Source organism: Aspergillus puulaauensis, chromosome 7 (assembly GCF_016861865.1).
Source record: "Aspergillus puulaauensis MK2 DNA, chromosome 7, nearly complete sequence".
Lineage (NCBI taxonomy): Eukaryota > Fungi > Ascomycota > Eurotiomycetes > Eurotiales > Aspergillaceae > Aspergillus > Aspergillus puulaauensis.
In genome coordinates this window covers 451,929-469,388 of record NC_054863.1, presented here as the reverse complement: position 1 = coordinate 469,388, position 17,460 = coordinate 451,929, and the positions used below count along the sequence as shown (strand labels likewise).

Sequence of the window (17,460 nt, the reverse complement as noted above, 5' to 3'; positions counted from 1 at the left end):
CCACGCCAGGGCAGTCCAAGATCATTCCATTCCAATCCAACGACAAACAAAAGAAGAACCAACCACCCAAACAGCCAAGATGTCTACCAACAACACCGACAACAACATCAACGACGCCTCCAAAAACCTCCGCCCCCTCTCCCGGTACATAACAACCCACAACGAAACCGGCCAGGCCATCTTCTCAACATCCCTCTCCGAAACGATGCCCGTGCAGCAAATCCCAGACAGCGCACACTTCTCCCTCGCATACACCTCCTCGCACTTCCCCGCCCGCCTTGCAAACGACAGCGACATCCCCGAATACGCGCGCTACCTGGAGCCCGGAAACTCGCCGGGCCTGGTCATCTCCAGCGGCTCGGTGTGCCGCATTGTCGATGTGCGGCCGGGGACTATAAGTCCCATGCACCGCACTGTGAGCTTGGATTATGGCGTTGTGTTGGAGGGAGAGGTGGAGCTGGTGCTGGATTCGGGGGAGACGAGGTTGTTGAAGAGGGGGGATGTGGCGGTTCAGAGGGGCACGAACCATGCGTGGAGGAATGTGACGCCGGGGAATAGTTGGGCGAGGATGTTGTATGTGCTGACCCCGGCGGAGGGCATTGAGGTTGGGGGAGTGAAGCTGGGGGAGGACTTGGGGGATATGGGGATTAGGGCTAGTTCTTGATTTTTGGTGGTACAAATATAGAGGGATAACAGAGAGGTGTATTTCGATATTGAATGGATGTTGATATTGTGATGGGTATTGCATGATTGCGAGACTACTCTGCATGCTAGAGAGGGCTAACTAGTATTCTCCTCCAATCTCATAGTGGAATATCCGATCATTAATCCTCCCTCCAGTAAATCTCCATAACCGAGCAACAGACTTCGTAGTCCATTAGCATAATTCTCATATCTTGAGAGTATAACGGAAACATACCGCATTCAACCAGCACCCATGTAACATCGACTGAATGAAGATGAATTCCGGCACGTTAGACCCCGCCGCGCGTTCCTCGAAGCTGAGGCTGCGATCCACAGGACGATACGGCGGAACACGACGATGGTTAGTGGGCCAGTTTGCTGGTTGTTGTTGCTGAGGCGGAGATGGAGATGGAGATGGAGATGTGGTGTTTTGGCTGTTGCCGCTGTGGTGAAGTTCGTAGTCGGCGAGGACGGAGAGGGCGGTTGTGTTTGTGGTTTCTGTTCGCGACATTTTGACGGATCTGAATACGCAATACAGATGAATCGAAGGTAGAGAGCAGTAGATGGGATGTAGAGAAAAGCCTGGTCTTAGAGCATTCCACTCCTTGCGGCATTCGGGGAGGGATCGCTCTCCCCCACATCCCGAGCCGGCCACATCAGACAATCTCCAGCAGATCTGGGACTAATCAATTCGCTCCTTGCATGGTCTCGGAAGACGGGCGGGGAAGCTTTTACGAGGGAAATGAAGCTGACCCGAGCAACGGGCGCCCACATAGCGGTTATAGCTAGACCCTAGGATCCTCTTCAGCTCGCCCACCTCTGCCAGAGCAACAACTATACAGAACGACAAGATGGTGTCTCCGCAGCCATTTGCGCGCCTTGTCGCCGCCGAAATTGACGGCCGCGCACACAATATCCGCTACAGGCAGTCCCAGTTCCACCGGCTGCAAACCGCCCTCGTCCAGCATATCGACCAGATCAGGAGCGCGCTGCAGACTGACTCTGGAAATGCCGCGGAGGAGGTCCAGGCGGAGATTTGTCTCGCCCTGAAAGAAGTGCGGACGCACTACCTCTCGTTGAACTTAGAGGATGATCTGGAGAGGGAGTATCGGGTTGCGAAGGGCAGGGATAATGGCGATGCGCTGCGAGGGACGGGGATTGTTTATATCATTCCTGGGACACACACCATGTTCTTTTCGGTGGTTTCGGCACTGTCTGCGGCTTTGGCGGCGGGGAATTGTATCATTCTTGAGGTGCGTTTATTCATTAATCCCTGGTGGATGACAGTCTGCTAACTGGTGTAGTTGGCGAAAAATACAATGGCCCTTCCTCCATTGCTTCGGCAGATTCTCCCCCAGGCTTTGGACGCAGATACATTTGCTATTAGCGAGGAGAGACCGGAAGCTGCTTTTCTTAGCAAGACTTTGGTGGTTGCGCAAGTCAACACCCCTTCTATCTCAGAGAGCAGCATCGCATCCCCGGTCACAGCCAAGACAGTCGCCGTTGTCGATGGGACAGCCGACATCCCAGCTGCTGCGAAATCCCTCGTGGCTGCACGGTTCGCATTCGGGGGTCGATCTACATACTCACCAGACGTAGTGTTCGTTCAGGAATTCGCCATGAAAGCATTCGTCGAGGTCGCTATCCTCCACTCGTCCAAGTACCTCTCTGGCCCTACCGGCGAGGAAAGGCAAAAGGCTGTTAATCCACGTCGCACAAGCTCGGGTTTATCATTTATAGATCTAGCCCACAAAGATCCCAGCGCACGGGTGCTGGTTTCTGGCACTGGATGGGGTATCGTCGAGGTCCATAATAGAGAATCTCCCCTACTGCAGAAGAAGGTCGATGAGAAAGTGCTTGTTTTGCATCCGATTACGAGTCTCGACGATGCGATTGACTTCAGCGCTTCGTATGTGACTGTTACTCTATTATCTAGGACTGTGCTAATCATAATATAGGTTCGAAACTCTAGCAGCGACATACGCCTTCGCCGACCCTCCGTCCGCCAAATACCTAACCCAGTTCATCGACGCCCACGCCTCATGGATAAACCAAGTGCCACTGGAGCTGCTCATCGGACCTGCATACCCAGTGAACTCCCAGCCAAGCCGCGAAACTCGATACAGCACGGCGCTGTTCCAAGTCCCACGGCCACAGTTCGTCTCGCAAAGCAGCAGTGACGCGCTTGTACGCCGGGTCCTGGATAAGCCCGGCTCGCAAGAGGCGATTACGGCATGGAATGAAGCGGTTGCACCACTGCCGTCTACGGGGCAGAGAGCTGGGAAGAGTATTGGGTTCTTCGAACAGGGTATAATTACCGGGGGTGTGATCACGCTGTTTTCGTTTGTGGCGACGGTGTCGACGTTGGGGTTTTATACGGTTTCGTTTTTGAGGAGGAGGTTTTGACTTGCATAGTATAGGCATTGCAGTTCGTTTGGTTAAGTGTATATTTCTTTCGTCTATGTATTTGGTCCAATATTGCGTACTGGTAGTCAATCTGGCAGGCTAATCCTATGCATTCAGTATGTAATGCATCAGCGGTATACTAGGCCCAAATCCTGATAATTGGCCTGGAACTTTGCGAGTAGGTTACACTGCAGCTATATAAGCTACTGCGTAATGTTGCCATATAGAGCAATATAGAAAGATGGCTAATGGCACTAGTGCTTTCATGGTTGAATGGTAAGGTCCCTCTTCGATACTTGACAGGCTATAAAAGAAGAAACCATTACCAAGAAATAAGAACAATCACCCAATCACAACAAAATCATCCCAAGTACTGGCAGGTGACTAAGCAGCTACGGGAGTCTCCTTCCAGTTCCCCAATGTAAACTGCGAATTGCACATATTCGTCAACTCCCAACTCTCCGCCGCCAGCACCCCATTCACCCCCCTATCCTCCCAATCCCCCACAAGCCCAGCGACAAACAACGCCGCCATAAAATGATCATCCGTGGCATGCGCATCCCGAAACCTAGGATGCTTCATCAGCCTCGTCATCGCCCGTCTCAAAGCCGGCCCGCCCCCCGTCTTCGTAATAACATCCTCGACCGCCTGCCGGAACTCCAGCGCCCAGTCCTCCGGCGGCGTCTCCATGGCGAAGTTATCCCGGAACCGCAGCATCGGCGCCCACCTGTTCCGGTACAGATTATGCACTGCACCGCCCGTTCCGATCAAGAGGTAATTCTCGGCGCGGAGAGGGCGCAGCACGGATCCGATCTTCACGTGGTAGTGCGGGTCGTAGCGCGCGTTCATGCTGATGATGGTTGTGGGCGGGGACTGCGAGGGGAACATGTGGATTAGGATTAGGTAGACATCGTGGATCCAGTCGAAGGTGTTGTTGGGGTTGGCGTTGAAGCCTTCGGCGCGCAGCATGGAGATGCATCGGTGTGCGGTGGGAATGTCCGGGGTGAGTTTGTAGTTCTCGTATTTGTCTGGGTGGACGTAGGCGACGGGGGATTTTGCGGGCGTTGGGTTTGTGGCGACCTCGAGGCCGTCGTTTAGGACGTCCCAGTGGGCTCCCTGGAGCTGTTAGTTGGTATATTGTACAAGTTGATGTTGGTGTTGTTGAGGAGGAGTACCATAATGATAACGCCCTTGATTCCGCGCGCGAGAGCTTCGGCACCGCACTTGCGCCAGTAGTCGGCAGACTCGGACTCCTCGCCCAGCATCATTGTTGAGCCGTGCGAGAAGAAGTGGACTGGGGTGAGGCCTGATGTTGTTAGAAGGGTATACTTGGGTTGCTTCGGCGGCTTACCCATGGTGGAAATGACAGTGTTGGTGAGGTCTTAACAGAGGTTATCCTCGGGACAGTAATACTGCGAGACAAGATTCGTCCTTGCTATGGATATTATTGTTTGGAACGAGAACGATGTCTTTTTTAATGAAATCTCGACCAGAGGCAAGGGGCATAATGTTCACGATTCCATTGTAGAGACGGTGGTCGGATGCGCCTCCACATTCCGAGACCACATCGGGCCCGCGGGAAGTGACAATTTGTCAATGTATCAGACGATCGAGTTAATTATAATGATAACATCCTTGGACGGTACAGGATCTTGACTAGATGTAATCTAGTATGCTAGATTCAGCCAGAGTATTCTATGTTCGGCTGTAGGACAGTACTTTATCCAGTCATTCTGAACTGATCTGATTCAGAACTGGAGCATCCCCAGATTCGCGTAATCCCATCCAATTTGCCCCATTTTAGCCGTAGTAAACCGCGGGCTGCGATTGGTCCCCGCATAATGGCAGCTCTCCACGCAGCAATGACTTTATTCACTTCTTCAGCGTCAGTCCGGCTTCCCTCCTCCACCTCCCCTCCCGCCCCTTTACGCTCCTGTTTGACCACCTCCCCCTTTAAATGCAATGCAGAATGCCCGATGACTCGCCTCTGGACTCCAAGTCCCGTCAAGGGTACTTCCAGTGCGGCTTCGGCTCGTGTCGCAAGAGCTACAACCGTGCGGACCACCTCATCCGCCATGTTCGATCACGTCTGTTCTGTTCTGCTCCGTTACTGAACTGGTCGCTTTTGGTGTTTTCTCTGACCGAGCATCGTAGATACCCGCGAGAAGCCGTACGTTTGTCAAGCGTGCAATAAGGGGTTCTCGAGGCCGTAAGTCTTCTTGAAGTTTCATTTCGAACCTTTTATTGATGCTGGTCGATAGAGACCTGTTGAAACGACACGCTGCCGGCCACAGTCACTCGCAAGACGGAAAACGAAAGCGCACCTCCTCTTACTCGAAGAACGGTCGCGTTTCGCAGGCTTGCAAGGCTTGTGCGACTTCTAAGCTCAAATGCGACGAGGAGAAACCCTGTCGTCGGTGTCGCGACAGAAAGTTGTTTTGCGATTACCATGATGTTGGTGTGAACGATGCGCCGGAGTTTGCGGAGCAGCAGGGTATGTTCATCTCGTTTATTTGTTTATCTGTACTAATGTTGTAGGATCCAATGATGATCAACTTGATGAGGAGTTCTCCCCAATGGAGTCATCGCAAGATACATTCTCACCTCTCAACCCCGACCTAACCGCCCAGCCGCTTGTCACACCCCACGCTCAGATGGACACGTTTCTCCCGCCTGGACCAGACGAAGCCATGCCAGACGCATATGACGGTACAGCTCGACCGCAGCCTGATTTCACAACACAAACAGTGTCTCCGCTGGTAGACCACGAGAGCGGGGTGTTCAGCGTCGACGGGACATTCTTCCCCGAGTTCATTCCCGACTCTCTGGTCTCGCTATCTCGACCCGGTGAGCTCGTAGACCCGTCCGCTTTCCCTCCAAACGACTACTACGCCCACCGCCTGTACGATCATAACCTGAATTTCAACTTCGATCTGACAGAGGTCGACTTCGGCTTGATCGACTTCTACAACTCCAGAGGCTCGGCGAATCCAGCCATCCAGCCTGATGACCCAAGCGATCGGCTCGATGCAGATAGCGGGATTGCGCTCGGCGCCGAGGCATACCAGCGTTCTTCGCTTTCAGCATGGCAACCCGCACACGAAGACCACGCCTTCGCAGACCAGGCCTATCTATCAGTTCCAAAGTCAATCGATAGCCCCGAGGCCAGTGTGCGCTCAGAACACCAGATCCTGTCAGAGCGACTGTCCCCAGGAAGCCGGGATTTGATTTTCGGCATGGTTTTGCAGACGAGTCTCAGGGCGAACTTGACGAGGATTATGAAGTCATTTCCCAGCACAGAACTTCTTGATAGTCTTATCCAGGATTACTTTGCATATCAGAGTCAGCAGGTTGACTCGTGGATCCATGGGCCGACGTTTCATCCGAATGAGCAGGGCCCGGATATGTTGGGTGTGCTGGCTGCGGCTGCGGCTGTGAGGTCGACTATTCCGACGATACGGAAGTTGGGATATGCGCTGACGGAGGTTGTGCGTGTGCAGTTGTCTCAGAAAGTATGCTTTGTCACAATTGTACCTGTGAATGATTCTAACAGTGGCAGTATGAAACTGATAATAGGACCATTCGCGAGCTGCGGGCCTCGCAGACGTACGTTTTGGTCATTGACATAGGGATCTGGAGTGGAAGCGGCAGGCGCACGGAAATTGCAGAAAGCTTCCAGCAGCCGATTTTAACAGTAAGTCACCAGAACTACTGCTGTGCAAGGTACTGACGGTTCAGATGCTTCGCCGAGGACTGCGCTTTCGACGCTCTGTCTACTCGAATATAATACCTACTGTTGAAGATACACCTGAGATGCTGGACCGGAAATGGCGGGACTGGGCGGAGCAGGAGTCGTTCAAACGGTACATTTCCTCGAGTTGTGTTTGATTATTACTGACAATATCAGGCTGGTCCACCATCTATTTCTTCACGACGCACAGTCCGCGCTGATGTTGAACATTAACCCGCTAATCTCATATGCGGACCTGGAACTTCCATTCCCAATGATTCGACCGCTGTGGGAGGCGAAATCTGCCACGGAATGGAGAGACATCTACCTTGCCACTGCGACGCCGGGACAGGAGCGGTTGCCATCACTGGTTGATACACTACGCGACATGTCTCAATGGAAGGGCCGGGTAGACTACCAGCTCTCCGGCTTTGTGATCCTACACGGTCTATCGGCGTTGATAAACGAGTATCACCGTCTAAAGTTCATTTCGCAAGGCAACTCAAAACACTGGAACGCGCTAGTCATCAACTCGCGACAGCAGGAACTGTCGCAGGTCCTTGAGCATTTCCGCATGATCAGCCACGAATGGGCGAATATGCCGGGACCTGAAATATTGCTAGTCTACGAAGTAATATCCATGCTGGTGTTCATGTCGCTGGAAGACATGCAGCTCTTCGCAGGAAAAGAGGACAAGAAAGAAGCAAGGAGAGTCTACCACAGCGCCCTGGAATGGATCAACAGCGTCGACTCCCGGCGCGCAATTTGGCACGCAGGCCAGGTCCTCCGAGCGGCCAAGGCCATGCCACCAGGCGCACTGACGGGTTTCTTGGCCGTGGGGGTGTACTACGCTAGCTTGGCATTCTGGTCCTATAGTGTTGTGTCCAAGGCGCGTGAGTCCAAGATCGCAGCCACCGCCGACGTGGCGAGTCCGAACTCGGACTCGAATTTGGTCCTGCGAGACCGCTATCCGATGGTTTTCCTTGACGGCGACGAGACCAACGACGTGCACAAGTTCATCTCCCTTGGCCGTGGCTGTCCGGCGCTGCATGGGTTTGGAATCCGTGGGCCTGCTGTTGTAGCCGACCCAGGACGAGTAATGGATGTGGCGCAGGGGCTTCTGCGGGCGGACGCTCCTCACGATGCGTTGCCGACGTTGGTGCAGGGACTGTGCCAGTTAATGAATGATTTGGGGAATGCGGCGCGATCGAGTGCAGAAGCAGCAGTCGGGAATTGACTTTTCCCGTTTCCAGTTCCACAACCATTCCACAGCCATGTATGGGTACCGTAGAGTCTAGAATCGAGATTGAACTGATTGATACCGGGCCGATAACATTACCAGCCTGGGTGAACCCACGCAACTGGAATTCTGGGCGCGGGCGAGATTCCTGATTTGTCTGTATCCGTAGCAGCCAAGAAACAAATACGAGCCTGCCCCTTCGCTGATTTGTCTGTCCTGCAGGCTTTTCGCCTGAGTTCTCCATCTGATAAGATGGACTGATCTGGAGATTATTCCAGTCCGATCCGTGCACGCCGTTTGTTCCCTTTTTTATCCCTGCCCGTGCCAGCTGCCCGGGCTCCTTTCGCTTTTTCTTTCTCTTGCCCGCGCTTGTGATTTTTGTCTTTTTTGGGTTTCCCTATCAATTGAGACCGATCGACAAATACATTCCACAATGGGCGCCGTTCCAGAATCAAAGGAAACCGACGTCTCTGCGGTCGCAGCATCTCATGATCCTCCGCCCGTATACGACGATGCAGTCGCACGCTCCAACTCGGCGGAGATGAGTCCCGGTGTCAAGCGCATCGAGCTCATCAGCTCCCAGCTCGGTCTGTACAGTCGCATTTGCTTGTTTGCTAGTGTCTGGCTGGTCGCGTATGTCTATGGTTTGGACGGGACTGTACGGAATACGTACCAGGTGTGTTCTACCTCACTATCTTAACCACCAGAGTTTTGGAATGTGAAGTGCTGATTGCTCATGTTTATTTGTATAGCCGATTGCGACGGCGAGTTATTCGACCCATAGTCTGTTATCCACGGTGCAGGTCCTTCGCTCGGTTATTGCGGCTGCGGCGCAGGTATGTCCGGTATTGGGATTTGTTCTGTTCAAGTTGCTGAGTGATGATAGCCCACTGCTGCGAAAATCGCGGATATGTTCGGCCGTACCGAGTTGATCTTCTTCTCGGTTTTCTTCTATACTTTGGGTATGCCCTCTTGTTGGTGACTGGATGGAGATGTGCTGACCAGATAGGAACCGTTGTCGAGACGGCCGCAAGCGACGTCCAGACCTTTTGCGCCGGCGCTGTGCTTTACCAGGTATGCCGTCCTTTATAGAATCTGGATATGGATGTGCTGATTGTTGTAGATTGGATATACGGGGATCATGTTCCTGGTGGAGGTTTTGATCGGAGATACAACTTCCACGCGGTCTCGTCTTCTGTTCTCGTACATCCCTGCCACTCCGTTTATTGTAAGTTGACCCCCGGCCTGCTTGGATCTGGCTAACAGTGTAGATCAACACTTGGATCGGTGGAAACTTGACAAGCGCCGTGCTCAAGGTGACGACCTGGCGCTGGGGGATCGGCATGTTCACGATTATCTTCCCTGGTATGATATTTGTCCCTGTGTGCCGCTGAAACGTCCACTAACATGACCAGTCTGCTCAATCCCGCTTTTCCTGACGTTGCTGTACGGCCATATAAAAGCAAAGAAGATCGAATCATACCAAGGCCTTCTCCAGATCCATGGGGCGCAGCGGTTCTTCGTTGAAATTTTCTGGCGGATGGACCTGGTTGGAATCGTCCTGCTGATCGCCGTGTTCGCCCTCATCCTCGTCCCGTTTACGCTTGCTGGAGGATACGCGGAGCAGTGGAAGCAGGCTAAGATTATTGCGCCGCTGGTTATTGGTGTTTTCTGCATCCCGGTGTGGGTTTGGTGGGAGCAGACTTGCAAGTATCCTATGATTCCGTTTAGGGTGAGTTTTACAATAACCCAGATACATGGCTGAGGCGGATCTTGCTGATTTGTGCAGCTGTTGAAAGATAGAGCGGTTTGGGGCGCCATTGGAATCGCCGTCATGCTTAATTGTGGTATGTGTTCCTTTTTGAAAGAAAGAAGATGGTATACTGACAGCACCAGCCTGGGCTCTGCAAGGTAACTACCTATACACCGTCCTCGTCGTCTCCTTCAACGAGAGCGTCCTCAGCGCTACTCGGATTTCGTCTCTTTACAGGTAAGCCTCACAACCTCCAGACACGTTCTGTTCGCTGACTCGCGTAGCTTTGCCTCCGTCATTGCCGGCTGCATCCTCGGCGCCATTGTCATGAAAGTGCGACGTCTCAAAGCCTTCATCGTTGCAGGAACCTGCCTTTTCACTGTCGCGTTTGGTATCCTGTACCACTTCCGTGGTGGAGATAGCGGCTCGAGCCACAGTGGTATTATCGCTGGTGAAATTATCCTCGGTATTGGTGAGTTGTCCTTACCCCAGCAGTCATGTATCTTGACCTGTACTGACTTGCATAGCTGGTGGAATGTTCCCCTATCCCGCACAGGCAAGTATCCAAACGGCCACCAAACACGAGCGTAAGCATCCCGCCACCATATTGCCATGCCCATCCTATAACGAAACCTCTGAGCTAACCAACCCACGCAGACCTCGCCATCGTGACAGCCCTCTTCCTCTCCTCATATAACATCGGCTCCGCCCTGGGCAGCTCCATCGCCGGCGCAATCTGGTCCCAGACGCTGGTCCCGGAACTGACGAAGACGCTCGGCAATGCGACCCTCGCTGCAGAGGTGTACGCGGACCCGTTCACTTTTGCGGAGGCGAATCCTGTTGGCACGCCGGACCGGGATGCGGTTGTCTTGGGATACATGCATACGCAGAGGATTCTGTGCATTGCGGGTATTTGCTTGACGGTGCCGCTTATTGCGTTTTCGTTGTGTATTAGGGATCCGAAGTTGACGCGGGAGCAGAGTTTGAAGAAGGCGGAGGAGAGCGACAGTGATAGTGAGTAATTTGGTATGATTGGGGGATTGTTTTCTCTTTTCTTCATTCACTTTGTTTGTATTGCATCATATATTGCTGTATAATATTCGATTTCAATGTGCTGTGATGGTAATCTCCGCAGCCCTAAGACCACCGCTCCTAGCCTCAACTGCAAAATCCCCAGACACACCCTCTTCCGCCCGTACAATAGCAAGAGCCAACCCATGGAAGGCCTTCCTGCTACTAGAAGCAAAGCTCGTCAAGTCCGCCGGAAACCCATTATCAGTAGCAACAACAACCCCAGCACCGGCAACACTAAACTGCACCTCATCATCCGCAGTAGGAACAACATTGCCCTCACTATCCACAACTTCCACCGTCACAAACGCCAAATCCTCTCCATCAGCAGCAATAACACTCCGATCAACCGAAAGCCTCAATGCAGCCGGCTCCCCCGTCGTAACAACCACATCCTCCGCCCAGACCTCCCCATCTTTAAACACAACAACCCGCACCTCCCCGGGCTCATACACAACCTCATCCCACCGAAACCGATACTCCCCCTCCCCCCTTTTCTTCCTTAGTCCCTGCTTCGCTCCATTGATGTATAAAACCGCCTCATCCCCACTCGAAAACACATGCACAGGAGTCACCTCCCCAACCCTATCTTCCCAATTCCAACGCGGCACAATCTTCGCCATCCGCAGCTCCGGCCTCCACCTAGCCTGGTAAACCCAAAACCTCTCCTTCCTAAACCCCGCCAGGTCCACAATCCCGGAATACGCGCTCCGCGCTTCATCATAGGGGTACGGCTCACCCAGGTAATCGAACCCTGCCCAGACAAACCCACCCGCGACAAAGGGGTGCTCGTCCTGCGTGAGGAAGACGCGGTCTGGAGTGCTGCCCGCGTCTGAGGAGTAGACTTCATACGCACTGATCTCGAAAGCGGAGGAGTTCCCGCCGCCGTTGGTGTCGTTTACAGGTGCTGAGATGTATGGCGAGACGGGGAAGAAGAAGGATCCGCGGGAACTGAGGGACCAGGCGATTTCGGAGCCTAGGATTGGGGCGGCGCGTGGGTGGTCGCTGTGGAAGGTGTTGTATTGTGGGGGTGTGCGGGTTCCGGTGAGATGGGCGTATGCGGGACCCCAGCGGACGCCTTCGCCTTGGTAGTTTAGGCTTATGGCGTCCATGGATGCGGCCATGGTGCTGTTTGAGACGGGGCGGTTGAGGGAGGCTGTTACGGGGCGAGGGGGGTTGCTGGTTCGGTCTTCCTGGTGGGTGATGGAGTGCAGCGAGGCCATGGTTTTGCCAGCGGCGGTTTGGTTGTCGATTTGTTCGGGGACTTCGTTGCCGACGCTCCAGATGATGATGGAGGGGTGGTTTCTGTCTCGACGGATGAAGGAGCGCAGGTCTGCTTCGGCCCAGTCGGTGAAGATGAGGTGGAAGTCTGAGTCGAGTTTTGGCTCTTCCCACACGTCGAAGATCTCGTCGAGGACTAGGAAGCCCGTTTCGTCGGCGAGGTGCAGGAGGGAGGGTGCTGGGGGGTTGTGCGCTGTGCGGATTGCGTTTGCGCCGAGGTCGTGCAGGATCTCGAGCTGGCGGGTGGCGGCGCGGTGGTTGTATGCTGCTCCTAGGGCGCCGAGATCGTGGTGTTGGTTGACGCCTTGGATGGGGATTCGTTCGTTGTTGACTAGCAGGCCGTGGCTGGGGGAGAATGCGAGCGTGCGGATGCCGAAGGGGGTTGAGTAGTGGTCAAGCAGTTGGTTCTTGGTGTATAGCTGGGTGATGGCGATGTACATGTTCGGTTTCTGGGTTGGTGGAGGACCCCAGAGGGAGGGGTTCTTGATCGTGACTGAGCTGTTGATGGACGACGACTGTCCAGGGCTCAGATGGAGCGTCTCATTAGGGAATGTTGCAACCCTATGCCCAGCTCTTCCAGAAACATACTCATGAAGCGTAGTAACAACCCTGACATCTGCATCCCACTTGTTCTCGTTATCCACCGTAACAGTGAGATCAACAGTAGCCCTATCTCGCGAGACACCCCTCGTGCTAATATCAGTCCCGTACAGCGCAACATGCGTCTTCGCAACCTTCGTAATCCAGACATCACGATAGATCCCAGCCCCAGGATACCACCGCGAGAACTGGTTTGACTGGGGATTCTCCGCGCGGACCGCAAGGACATTCTCCTCGCCATAGCGCACATACGGGGTAAGATCAAGCCGATAACTCGCATACCCATATGGCCAGCCCCCGACTAGGTGCCCATTAAGCCAGACCATGGAATACGACATGATCCCCTCAACGTCTAGAAAGATCGAATCATTTCCGTTCTTGTCAGAGGGCGGGAAATAGAGATCGGTATACCGATACCATCCAACTCCGCGAACTGGTAACCGGCCCATCCCCCCGGAGACTTCATCTGTGCTCACGAAGTCGCCTGTTATCGCCCAGTCATGCGGGACAGTAACGGATGTCCAATTTGCGTCGTCGAAGTCGTTGTCGACATATGGGATGTCGATATCCGGCGGGGAGTCGGGCTTTTTGTAGTGCTTTGCCGGATCAGCGATGAAGGCGTTTGCGCTGGGCAGGATCCAGTCGCGCAGCTCGACTAGGCTCTCGTTTTGGTTATCTGGTCGGAGGCTGTATGTTATGCCGTCTGGGGTTGTTGGAGAGTGCCAGAATTTCCAGCCGGAATGGAGGCGCGTCTGCGAACGGTTGGCGTTGACAGCAGCGGGGAGGGTGAGAGAGCACAGCAGCAGGCTGGCATGGTGGATTGTGAGTCTAGAGCGCATTTTGGCGGCTACCAGATGTCACGACTGGATTGGAATGACAGTAACAAAGGGACGGTATTCCCAAATAAATAACTACTGCCATGACCGCCCAAATATCATCATCAAGACTGATGGGCTCATAACCCAAGCGGAGACGGCATTGCTATAGCTTCAATTCCACCAATGGGTTTGAAATGCGTTCAGATCGGCAAATTACTGTGCGGGATTTGTGTTCCCCGCTCTGTTAATTCCGGGGTAGAATGAGGACAAGAAAGAGTTTATCCAGCTACTCCAATTATTGTCTGCTGAGGGCACGCATATTAACATCCGATCTGACTCGCTTTGCACTGAGGGTGCCAAATATAACAACACACTGCAACAGCTGTCAAGTTCTGATGCCCCATGGACTGCACTATAGGGAAAGAATCATGACCATATTGCATAGATAGCCAATAATTATCTCGGTAGCTGTTGACGAAGGGCTTGGAGATGGTGTAGCGCCCGTGCGCTCGCCAATGTGTCTGGGTTGTCGAGCCCTAATGCTCCTTCTCTGGCCTCAAACACCCTTGTGAGCATCTCTTCGGCCTCGTCATATCGCCCCTGTGATTGACGGACCTGGGCTAAACCTGACAAGTTTAAAAGCGTGCTGGGGTGCTCTGGCCCCGTTAGACTCTCGACCTTTAACAGTATCTCTCGAAATAATTGATCCGCAACAGCATGTCCACCTTGTGCATGGGAAACGACGGCTATGTTACTCCTGGTGGTTAGGGTATTGCAGTGTTCCGGGCCAAGGAGCTTGGTATTGATGCTCAGGACCCCCTGCAACAAATGCATCGCTTCAACGCTTTGGCCCTTCCAGTTCAGCACCATGGCTAGGTTGTTTTTAGCGACGAGTGTCAGCGGATTCTCTGGGCCCAAAGTGGCTTCGCACACCTCACAGAGTGTCCGGAACATGTCCTCTGCTTCCTTGTAGTCGTTGTTCCTGCCTGGGAATAGGGCTGAATTATTGATGCTGACCAATGTATCCTGGTGTACTGGACCTAGGATTCTCCCTCTGGCTGCCAGTGTCTGCTCGTTCAAACCCTTAGCAGCGTCAAAATGGCCCTGAGCGTGAAGTATTTGGGCGAGGTTTGAGAAGCACGTCAGAGTAAGAGGATGCTCCAGACCTAGAGACTTGACCATTTGATTCAAAGTTTTGATGCTGATTTCATGGGCCTCCTTAAGCCTCCCGCTGTCTCGTAGTAGCTCGAACAGATTCAGAGCAGGATGGGAGGATGTATCCAAATGGTCGAACCAACTTGCAAACTCCCTGAGTTTGAGAACATGGCGACATACCGTCTCTGCTTCGTTGGGCTTGTCATTTTGTTTCAAGGCCCTGCCAAGCTTGCTCATTGAATTGAGAGTGTCAGGATGGTCGGGGCCCAATGCACATTCATTCATCTGCAGGCTCATTTGACAGATTATCTCGGCCTCATTGTACAGGCCACTGTTCAGTAGGCACCAGCCGACGTTGTAAAGCAAAGTCCTTCCAGCCTGCTCCAGCAAAGACGATATCTCCGTCAGATTAAGGATATGGAGCGCATGGTGCAGGTACAAATTCCACAAGTGTACGTTTGCTGGCTCGCCGGTTGGGAAGACCTCCGCGACCCTTTCCAATACCCTCCCTGTCCACTCATGAAATGTTCCTTTGGCTGTAAGCCACTTTTGCACGGACAGGTGCACTAGGCTATGAGTATCGAAGCAGTTTCCACTAGGCCGTTCTTTAATCAGCGCGTACGCTTTCAACGTGCCAATAGAGTTGGCAACTTCGAGTGGAGAGGCCTCTGGTAAGAGAGAGGTCGGAATACTTTGTGGATTGACGCAAGACATAAAGCAAAGATAGTCCGCTGCGAGCGGGTCATCACGAGCGATTTGCTCAAATGAGATGAACCATGTGGTTGCCGCTGGTTTGCTCAGAGTCCTGTATCTGCGAGTATCCTCGATATTACGATTCAGAACCTCGCTCAAGGCTTCGGAGCTATTCCGGTATATGTGCAAATATTTCGTGACGCTCAACTGCTTTGCACAAAGATAAGCAGCAGCCTGCATGATAGCGAGTGGGAGATAATCCAAAATGTCAAGAAGCTGACGTTTGTCGTCTGTGTCGACCATTGTGCCGATATCTCCCAGGTTCGACTCTAACATCACCATAGCATCTTCTGTGTTGGGCTTCCCGACCTCAATCCTATTAGTACCACTGTATTTCACTGCTGCTTCAAGATTGCGTGTCGTGAAGACGATAGAGCCCAGGCGGCTGAAGGGCAGATAGTCAATTAGGGGAGCTGCCATTTCGCCACAACTATCACTGCTGCTCTCATATAGCATCTTGCTATCATCAGCATTGTCAATTATCAGTACCCACCTCCCGAAGCTCTCGTTGGCTAGTGCAGACCTCACAAGTGTCTGAACCTCTGCATCCGTTTCTTGTATACCAGGGAGTTTGAGTGTCTGGCCAATATCTCGAAAGGCTTTCTTGAGCGTCTCAGCAGTCACTGCTGAAACCCAGAACACGGAGATAGACTCCTGGAGTCTATAGGAAAACTCAATACAGATCTGAGTTTTCCCCATTCCACCTAACCCGAAAACCGTTACACGCTGGCAATCGTCTTCGGGGTTATTGCTGCCAACCTTCGATAGCAAGGTATCAACCTCGTGCTTTCGGCCAATAAATTGCGCGTTTCTGCCAAATGGCACCGAGAAGAATCTTCTCGGGGTTTCTGTCAAATATCAGCGACGAACACGGCAGGAGTATCTGCTGTCTATGACAGCGTCATGAAATGGGACAGCTTAAACAGGTAGTTGGGAAAGACGCACTTACCAGGTCTATCGGGAATAGTTAGAAGATCCTCTCGCATAGGCCCAATAGTCTCGAGAAGGCACCGTGCGTAAGAAGCTGCCGTTGCCGCCGCATAGTCATGCCAGCTGTCGTTCTTATGGAAATCGGCATAGTCTGAGACGCCTTTGATAACTGCGACTGGCAGGGTATTTAGGATACCTGCAGCTTCCATTTCAAAACAAATGATGCCGTATTTATCGCGCAAGTCATCTCTCAGCTTTGCGCTTTTGACAACCTTGTCACCCGAAGCAACGAGGCCATAGTGGATAGCTGGTCCTTCGAACTGTCGGACTGGACGAGAGACCAGTTCGTACCTTTCTGCCCCTGGACTTCCTGTGTTCTCGGCTTCATATAGATTATCATTGCATGCCCCAGGATAGAGGAACCTCATGCCTTCCGAACTCCTTCGGAACCGGGCGAGATAAGGCGCAAGAATATCGTGGCCTTTAAACTCGGCTTCAGCCTCCAGCGATTCTATGGCAGTCCTCAGACGGCGATCTGTCGGTTGGATCCATCCGATGCTAACAAAGTCGTCCACTAATTCCTTCCCAAGACCATAATCAAGTACTCCTTGGGCACTATTGCTATCATCTCCGGGGCCGGCTACAATGACATCTCCTAACCGAATATCAGGCTTCAAATTCCGCCCCGGAACGCCAGCGCCAATGCCAACCATTAGCCCAAAGCGAACGTTTCGAAAGTTCGCTTTGAGACTCCCAACAAGCGTAGCAGCTGAGACGGTCCCTGTTGTCCGTCTGGGCAGGGCCACGATTATCACATTATGTCCTGCGATGGTTCCAGGGATATACTGGTTTTCATCCCCATACTTGCTTGGAAACACCCCATCGTGTCTCTTATCAAGCATGAACATGGCTGCGAGAACCTCGGTTTTCAGCGCACAGATCCAAGCGACTGTATAGTCTTCATATCTTAGTAAGGGTGGCATGGTCGGCTGGTCGGCCGGTCGGTCAGGCGTTAATTGCTGATATCAGAATGGCGCCA

At 52.9% G+C, this 17,460-nt stretch overlaps 9 protein-coding genes across 9 annotated transcripts; 5 read left to right on the top strand and 4 right to left on the bottom strand.

Moving 5' to 3' along the window:
* Positions 1-79: 79 nt before the first annotated feature.
* APUU_70200A (cupin domain-containing protein) lies at positions 80-664 on the top strand (the record flags this gene model as incomplete). The annotated part of the gene is made up of 1 exon (XM_041695047.1): positions 80-664. One exon carries the CDS (start codon positions 80-82, stop codon positions 662-664), a length of 585 nt encoding a protein of 194 aa, XP_041560816.1.
* A 120-nt stretch (positions 665-784) lies between these two features.
* APUU_70199S (uncharacterized protein) lies at positions 785-1,195 on the bottom strand (the record flags this gene model as incomplete). Its single annotated transcript, XM_041695045.1, has 2 exons — positions 785-865; positions 920-1,195. 2 exons carry the CDS (start codon positions 1,193-1,195, stop codon positions 785-787), a joined length of 357 nt encoding a protein of 118 aa, XP_041560815.1.
* A 340-nt stretch (positions 1,196-1,535) lies between these two features.
* APUU_70198A (uncharacterized protein) lies at positions 1,536-3,090 on the top strand (the record flags this gene model as incomplete). Its single annotated transcript, XM_041695044.1, has 3 exons — positions 1,536-1,937; positions 1,989-2,593; positions 2,643-3,090. 3 exons carry the CDS (start codon positions 1,536-1,538, stop codon positions 3,088-3,090), a joined length of 1,455 nt encoding a protein of 484 aa, XP_041560814.1.
* Positions 3,091-3,474: 384 nt separating this feature from the next.
* APUU_70197S (DODA-type extradiol aromatic ring-opening family dioxygenase) lies at positions 3,475-4,445 on the bottom strand (the record flags this gene model as incomplete). Its single annotated transcript, XM_041695043.1, has 2 exons — positions 3,475-4,206; positions 4,266-4,445. The coding sequence occupies 2 exons, from the start codon at positions 4,443-4,445 to the stop codon at positions 3,475-3,477; spliced, it is 912 nt and encodes a 303-aa protein (XP_041560813.1).
* Positions 4,446-5,059: 614 nt separating this feature from the next.
* APUU_70196A (C2H2-type zinc finger protein) lies at positions 5,060-5,303 on the top strand (the record flags this gene model as incomplete). Its single annotated transcript, XM_041695042.1, has 2 exons — positions 5,060-5,177; positions 5,245-5,303. The coding sequence occupies 2 exons, from the start codon at positions 5,060-5,062 to the stop codon at positions 5,301-5,303; spliced, it is 177 nt and encodes a 58-aa protein (XP_041560812.1).
* Positions 5,304-5,337: 34 nt separating this feature from the next.
* APUU_70195A (putative C6 and C2H2 transcription factor RegA-like) lies at positions 5,338-8,057 on the top strand (the record flags this gene model as incomplete). Its single annotated transcript, XM_041695041.1, has 5 exons — positions 5,338-5,584; positions 5,629-6,602; positions 6,650-6,784; positions 6,829-6,953; positions 6,998-8,057. The coding sequence occupies 5 exons, from the start codon at positions 5,338-5,340 to the stop codon at positions 8,055-8,057; spliced, it is 2,541 nt and encodes an 846-aa protein (XP_041560811.1).
* Positions 8,058-8,493: 436 nt separating this feature from the next.
* Positions 8,494-10,835, top strand: sit1 (putative siderochrome-iron transporter Sit1; the record flags this gene model as incomplete). Its single annotated transcript, XM_041695040.1, has 12 exons — positions 8,494-8,736; positions 8,813-8,896; positions 8,947-9,022; positions 9,070-9,134; positions 9,184-9,288; positions 9,332-9,425; positions 9,476-9,792; positions 9,850-9,907; positions 9,957-10,050; positions 10,098-10,285; positions 10,341-10,400; positions 10,471-10,835. The coding sequence occupies 12 exons, from the start codon at positions 8,494-8,496 to the stop codon at positions 10,833-10,835; spliced, it is 1,749 nt and encodes a 582-aa protein (XP_041560810.1).
* Positions 10,836-10,919: 84 nt separating this feature from the next.
* On the bottom strand, positions 10,920-13,604 carry APUU_70193S (uncharacterized protein; the record flags this gene model as incomplete). The annotated part of the gene is made up of 1 exon (XM_041695039.1): positions 10,920-13,604. One exon carries the CDS (start codon positions 13,602-13,604, stop codon positions 10,920-10,922), a length of 2,685 nt encoding a protein of 894 aa, XP_041560809.1.
* Positions 13,605-14,039: 435 nt separating this feature from the next.
* On the bottom strand, positions 14,040-17,329 carry APUU_70192S (uncharacterized protein; the record flags this gene model as incomplete). The annotated part of the gene is made up of 2 exons (XM_041695038.1): positions 14,040-16,339; positions 16,441-17,329. 2 exons carry the CDS (start codon positions 17,327-17,329, stop codon positions 14,040-14,042), a joined length of 3,189 nt encoding a protein of 1,062 aa, XP_041560808.1.
* Between the last annotated feature and the right edge of the window lie 131 nt (positions 17,330-17,460).